At 39.4% G+C, this 7,687-nt stretch overlaps 1 protein-coding gene across 1 annotated transcript; it reads right to left on the reverse strand.

Moving 5' to 3' along the window:
- Nucleotides 1–291: 291 nt before the first annotated feature.
- On the reverse strand, nucleotides 292–4,671 carry SLITRK1 (SLIT and NTRK like family member 1). Its single transcript, XM_003765801.4, has one exon. The coding sequence runs from the start codon at nucleotides 3,609–3,611 to the stop codon at nucleotides 1,521–1,523; it is 2,091 nt and encodes a 696-aa protein (XP_003765849.1). The 5' UTR covers nucleotides 3,612–4,671; the 3' UTR covers nucleotides 292–1,520.
- Between the last annotated feature and the right edge of the window lie 3,016 nt (nucleotides 4,672–7,687).

Here is a 7,687-nt window from a genome sequence, read left to right on the forward strand (position 1 = left end):
ATAAAGGGATTCACTGCCGCATTGAGGGGGGTAGGGGGAAGGGGAGAGGCAAGGTGCGGGGTTGGGAATAGGGTGAAAGAAGGGGAACTAGATGATTTAAACTTTAAGGAGAAGTCATAGGCCAGCAACAAAGACACCAAGGGTAGGTAGTTAAGAAGGAAGATTAGAGAACCTGCCTTAATGTTGCAAGAGAAGGGATCCGCCCCCTTCCTTTCCATCCCCCATCCCTGCCAACACATACCGTAGCAGCCACTTGCAAAAATGAAGCTAGAAAAATATAAGGACCCAGAGTTGAAAACATTTTCACTTTAATACTGAAAAAATATGCCATTATAAAATCCTCGGATAGAATTAGTAAGTTTCACGTGCTTCCTCGATTCTGTTTTTTCTCCTTAATAGTAAGATTTACACCAGCACAGAATTGCTACCATTAAGATTGCAGCCTAAGCACTAGAGTGACATTAATTGGTCATGCTTAACTGCCTTGGAATTAATTTTTTGAATGTTTACACTGATACCATAATAGAAATCAAAGGTACTAATTTTACATTCAGATGGAAGGCATTATTGGATACTTATAGAAAAATAGCAAAACAAAACAAAACAAAACAAAAATATCAAAGTAACCCCGGAAAACCTCTCCAAAGAAAGTAAATTTTTTTTAACTCAAAATGAACTGATGACTATCCATGCAAATGTCTTAAATAAAATCTTTACATTATTTTTCACAGTAAATGTACCTTTCTGTACTGCCTATCATCACAAAAAAAAAATGGCGAAATGGCACTTTTAGATTATACTGTATTTTGTTTATAGAAAGTTTGATACGATGGGACTTATCAGGTAAGAGGGTGGATGGTGTGAATTAGACGCTGTCTCCGGTTGAGTGGGAGGGGGAGCGTCCCTGGGGTGCGTTGTATCCATGCGAGCCATGCAGCACTTTTTGTTCGGAATCCGAGTCATTTATTTACATTACATTCATGCCTTCGTGCAACTTCCCGTCCCTGAAGTGTCAGCAGGGAGGCCATCATGTCCCCCTCCTCACGGGGCTAATCCACAGGGGAAAAATAGATATCTATCTATATATATAGACGTAGGTATATTTATACATATATATATAGGACAATAACAATCGCTCGCCCTATAAGAGTTTGGCCAAGTCTGTCTTCTGCCCTCTTTTTAGTCTCCAAAGCTCACTAAGGGCATAGTCAGATGTAAGAAGCGCTGCCCCAGCTTGGCTGCCTCTCAAAAGGGGTTTTAGAGCTAGCGAGCTGGCTTCGGTTCCCCTTGTTATGCCACAGTCTTTGCACTGTTTGGCTTTTCCAGAAGAGAGCTGAGGGGCCAGAACTCTCTCCTCTTAGGGTGGTTTATTGATTGATTGATTGATGCCAATCACGCTTTGGCGTGGGCGAGCAGACAAAGCACAAGAGTCAAGATTTCTTCAATCTCAGGGTTGCAATAGCTGCGAAACTTGTGGAAATGCTCCCCGCCTCCCCTCCCCCACCCGTTGCCCTGGGTTTTTAGTCTGATAGGGAGTGAGAGCCACAGTCATAAACTCTATGGGCTCCATCTGCATTGTAAGGTCCGTTGTGCCAGTAAGAAGAATCACAGACAGTCTGTAAGGAATTGATTTCAGATGCAGATGAGTTGGCATCCCTTCTCTTTGACCGCTTTCGGTTCCTCAGGATAAACACTAGCATGCCAACCACTGTGAAGGCAGAGGTGACAAACACCAGCAGGAGTCCCGGGACCAGCACCGAAATGGAGACCCTGCTGGTCTCTAGGTAGGAATTGGAATGAGTCCCTGTTTCCGCCAACCCAGTGCTGTTTTTACTGTGTGAAGTTAACGTAGGCGAGATCTTTGCATACAGCTGGGGGCACATCACGTCATTGGAGAGGAACATAAAATCTGCTTTAAAGAAGTCTTCCGGAGACTCGCACTTCAGATCACTCATGATCACCTCGGGACCCAGGCGCTCTGCCCATTGTTTGAAAGGCACAATTGTGCAAGAGCACTCCCAGGGGTTGCCATGCAGATCTATCTGTATGATGGAGGTTAACTGATCCAATACCCCCGCTACTGGGAGGTACAGGAAATAGTTATTGTGGAGACTTAGCTTAGAAAGAGAGACTCCAGCAAACACGTCGACAGGCAAGGATCTCAGCAAGTTGTTGTTGAGAATGAGTATCCTCAGTTTGGGCATAGCATTGAAGGTACCCGGGAGGATCAGCTGGATCTCGTTAAACTCCACATTCAGGTACTCAAGATTCAGCAGCCCAGCGAATTTCTCTCGGGACAGGGTATCCAGGTAGTTGCTATCCATATACAGCCATCTTAGGTCCAAAAGGTTCTTGAAGGTGTTGTTCTCCACCGTTGCAATATTATTGTTTCCTAGATCCAACAAATTAAGGTTCCGATAATCCAGAAAGTGAGCTTTCCTAATGGTGTGAATCTTGTTATCTCTCAAAAACAGCTCTTGTACATTGGAAGGCTTGGGCTTCAAATCTGCCAGACTGCTCACGTTTCGATCATTACAATTCACCTTTAGACCCGAATCTGGGATCTGGTCACAACTGCATATCTCCGGACAGGTCATACTTCTGTCCGGAGGTTTGTTTTTGTCATTGATCGCTGATACCGCCGCAGTAGGTCTGATTTTGATTTGCCAGTTGACTGGAATCTTTGTACCTCCATTTGGAGCAGCCCCTGGAGTGGCAGGATCTTCTTGGCCGTTAATCTTAAAGGGAGTTGGAATGGGGCCAGGAGCACAGGTCTCTTCCTGGGCAGGGGGGGCTGCAAGACTAGAATCCACTCGGTTTTTCAAAGGGCACAAATCTTGTTCTGAGGTCTCATTAAGATCTTTCCCCTGCAGTCTTGTGGGGGCTTCGCAGACCACACGTCCAATAAGTGCGTTTTTGGGTATGTTTTCTAGCCATTCCTTCAGAGACAACAGATCACAAGTGCAGTCCCAGGGGTTATCCTCTAAAAGGATTTCAGCAATGCCTGGGATCTGCTCCAAGACCTCCTCATAAGGCAATGTTTTAAGTCTATTTCCCCGAAGGTCGAGGTGGGTGATGGGAACATATTGGAACACATTGGCAGGTAAGGTGCTGATGAGGTTGTCATTTAAAATGAGTACCTCAAGCTTGTTTAAATCCCGAAATGCTCCCGGGTCAATATCTCGTAATAAATTAAAATCAGCCTGGAGGTATTCCAGATCGTCCAATCCCAGGAAAGTCTGTTCTCGAAAAGATTTAATCTTGTTGTTGTTGATGTGGAGTCTCTTCACCAGCTGCAGCCCCAGAAAAGCCCCGGGAACAATTTCATGCAAGCCGTTGTTTTCCATGTGCAAACTAACCGCATTATAAAAGTTAGCGAACTCATTAGGAAAAAGTCGCGTGAGGGAATTTCCATGCAGAAATAAATGGTAAAACTGGGAAGTAGGGGCAGTGAAATGCTGCAGACTTGTAAAACCCTTTTTCTCACAGTCTACGTGCAGATCCCCTTCTATCTCGTTGCAGGAACAAATCTTCTCTTTGCAAACGTCCCCTGTAATGTTTCCAGCGGCAAAACAAAGAGACGTCTCCAGCAACAGAATCCAAAGCAGCATTTTTAAACTGAGCAATTCATCCCCGATCTCATCACAAAGTAACAACAACCATCCTGTTTGTCACAGACACAGTTCAAGTTCATTTACCACTTCAATGTCCGAACCCAAGGAAGAAGAAGGAAAAAAAAGAGCTTTCGTTTTTTGTTTTTGTTTTTTTTTTGGGGGGGGTGGATTTTTTCCTCTCTCCTCCCCCCCCACACTGCAACAGTCCAGACGCCAGTCAATAAATAAATCCACAAACTATCCAGGCACGTAGTGCAAGGCACGCAAAAATAAAAATTTTAAAAGTAGAAAAATCCCCCTCCCTCCCCCTTTAAACCACCAAAAGAAATTTTAAAAAAATAAATAAATAAACCCGTAACTGTCGAATCTCTGCTAGTTGTCTTCACTAATCTGAATAGTAACAATGCTAGGAATTAGAAGCAAGTGCATGTTAGACACACAAGCAGGGTGAGTGCAGCGTAGTACAGGCGAAGTGCCTGTGCATGGCTATGCTTCGAACTGACCTTGCCTTTTCTGTTACAAAGCAGGGTTTCCGGCTGCTGATGCTGATGCTGATGCTGTAGTTGCTGCTGCAGCGGCTCCTGCTGCTGTTGCTCTCAGCCTAGGAGTCCCCTCTGGGTGCTGTCCAGTTCCCCTTGGTGCTGAAATCACGCCCCAGCCTAAGGAATAGCTGCCGAGCCAATGGCGCTGCAAAATTTCCGCAATCTCTGCGTTTTGTGGTTGTCCATCATTCCCCCTCTTCTTGTGTTCTGTTCTTTTTGGAGGTTCCACTCTTTTCTCCTTAACTAACGCTTCTTTCTTTCCTTTGTTTCGCTTCTCTTTCTTCTGCTCTTTCTGAATTACTCAGAAGAGGGGGTTGGGGAGAGAAGATGGGAAAAAGCGAGAGTGGGGAGGGGAAACAGAGAGTTACTAAGAAGCTCTGCTCGTTCCAGCCTGGTGCACTCTGAAAGATCTGACACCCTCTGCTGATCTGCAGTAGCAAAAATCCATCTGCTGAGGGAATGCTAGAGAAAAAAAAATCAATCTACGTACAGGGCAAGCGTTAAAAATGTGGGCATTAAAGATTGTCGATCTATATAGACGCTTATCCTAAATAGATTGTTTAATTCTTTTTTGGATACTGGAAAGTTTACCCTTTCCTTCCAGCCTCCACCCTACCTATCCCCTAAACACCCACCACCCACCCAAGGGCTGACGTTTGGAAAGAAGTGCTTTTATAATTTTTATTTCCCAATGGCTTGAATAAAATTAGTGTCAGGGTGTCAAGCGAATAGCAATTTCAGGTAATTATGCTGCACGCCATTTTCATCGTTGTTTTAAATACATTTTTTTTCTTTCCTGCAGTAGTGCAATGTTTCCTTCTACTTTTTTTTTGTTTGTTTGTTTTTCGAAGCATTTTCTGTGGAATTTTAAATCATCATTGCATTGAATTACAGATTACAAATATACACAAACATGTATGTATGCATATGTAATCTTAGGAAGGGGGAAGGAGGATTTGGCTGTATAATAACTTATTCAGGCTACTAATTGCTCCTACTTTGTAGGGGGTTTCAATGGTTTGGCTATATAAGCTATTTTTTTCTACTCGTGTTCTCCTAATGTTTTTTAAATGACTGTGATTGAAAATGCAATGCATTTTTCTGCATTTAATTTCAGATCAAATAGATGGCTTTGGGGGCAGGGAAAGAAGAGAAAGGCGAGGCATTTTAAGATTACTCATGACTTGAAAAAAAAGTTTCTTCATCATTCTGAAGCTTTTCCAAATGCTGGCAATCAAATAAGCAGTTTCATCTTGTGTGGTGCAGGCAAAATCCAAGTTACAAATGCATTCAAAAAACACTGAACTAAGACAACTGAAAAATAGGCTCACTTGGTTCACTTATTTGGGTGCATACATCCAGAACTGAACTCTGATTATCCAGTTCAAAGAATTATCAATTTTATCTAACTGAGCCTATATAATGCCACATTCAGTGAAGGGTGGACAGAAAGGACTTGAGAGTTCATACTACAAATATGATTTACTGACATCAGTTAAAACCTTAAGGAATCTGCAGTCTCACAATCCAAATTATGTCATTTCTTCTTGATGTTTGGAATTTCCAAAGGTTCCCCTCTTCCCCAACCTCATTCTGTGATGTTCAATGTATATTTTAAAGGGAAGAAAGGTAATGTACAAATTTTGAATTATATTAGCAGGATGTTTTCTTTGCTTAAAAGATCACATATTTTGGAAAATATGCATTTGAAAAGACTAAATGGTAAAGAGGTTGGATAAAAAGACATCTTAAAAAGGAAAACTAGTGAGAAGTAAGGGATGTATCATTTAAATAGAAGCTAATGTTTCATTTGACAAGAAGATATGATGTATATAACAAACAAACAGAAAATGAAGGTACTATTTTAAATCAAGTATGAGTGAAAGAAATGAAGGTTCAACAATCAGGAGGTTTTTTTCTCTCTTCCTTTCTGAGTTTGGAAGACTTAGAAATCAGGATATATATAAGGGAACATTTTATCCCCTTCTATCAGTCTTCAATGTGGAAAATCTCAGAGAACATGGACTCCCTAAAATAAAAGGCCTTTACTTTTGTTTTGAATAATGAGAGAATTTGTTTAAGTTGTAAAGCTCCTTTTAAGACATTATATAGAGAATAACTAACATTTATATTGCATGAAACAATATTATCAATATTTCAATCTTAAATGGGCAATATTATTCTAATTTCATAAGATTCAACTAAGAATCATATTTTAAAATCTGATTCTTAAAGGAGAAATGAGAAAATTGAAATATTATTGGAATCAGAAATCTATAAATTTTCATATTTTATTAAATGATATGGTTGAATTGAATTTTTTTTATTCCTGTACTCCTATTTATATCTTATCAAAATGTCAATCCTTTGCAAATTCCTAGAACTCCAGTCGCTGACCAATGTTCACCTGAGGATATATTTTCATAATTAGTTCAGAATGTATCAGTTTTCCCCACATACTGATAGGTAACATCCTTGAACTCTTAGAAAAGCAATAATGCACTGACAAGAAAAGAAAAAACAGATAATCAAGTAATAAAGCCATAGGGATGATTAAATTAAAGTTCACAAAAATAATGGTAAAATATGATTTTAATAAAACATATTTCATAATGGGCTAATTAAAACTGACTATTAATATTTAAGTAATTATTTTCTGATACATATAAAATATTTAATCCACTAGATCTCTCAATATAATGCATTCATGGATTTTTTTTCAAAAAGTAAATACAAAAAGATTGATAACAATAATTATAATTATAATAACAATAAAGTAGATATTTCTATGTGATACCTAAACATTTCAGCATGTCTTTAAAGAAGCATATATAACTATGAATAACTTAAGTGGATTCTATTTTATCTATTTGAGCTTAATCATGAAATCCTTGAGTTGCTTAGTTTCTCAAACTCTCTGATCTCTGGGGCCATAGACAGAGGACATTCCAGATAACAGAAATAGATAATATTTACTTAGAGATGAACTCTCACTTCAACACTTTGGTGACAAAGATTCCAAATATATCACAAAATGATCACAATTTGTAAGTTGTGGTAAATCATAATCAAAACTCAAGAGATATTTATAAATCTTTAACAATGGAAAATCAAGTTGGCAAAAAGGGATGATAATGATAAGAGAGAAGTTATTAAGAGGAGCCCTTCATCAATCGTATTATTTTACAGAGAAAGAGGCTTCAACTAGAGCAAAGAAACATCACCTACCATAAATTACAGAAGCATATATATATCGATACCTTTTAATGTATTTTCAGTAAGGGGGCATGATGCTTTCCATTGATTTTGGCTATCTCCAAAAAAAAAAAAAAAAAATGATTGGATGAATTTCACAAAGATTTACTCTTTTCACAGGAACTGTCCCTCTGTCCCAACCATAAAGAGAGTGATAGAAAATTCTTAGCCTTTTGGAAAGTTTTTCCATTAACATGAAAAAAAAAATCTTCAGAGGTATTAGTGGTACAAAGCACGGCAACTAGTATTTGTGAAGTATCATAGCTCTGTCAAGTA

The sequence above is a fragment of the Sarcophilus harrisii genome, chromosome 3, assembly GCF_902635505.1.
Source record: "Sarcophilus harrisii chromosome 3, mSarHar1.11, whole genome shotgun sequence".
NCBI lineage: Eukaryota > Metazoa > Chordata > Mammalia > Dasyuromorphia > Dasyuridae > Sarcophilus > Sarcophilus harrisii.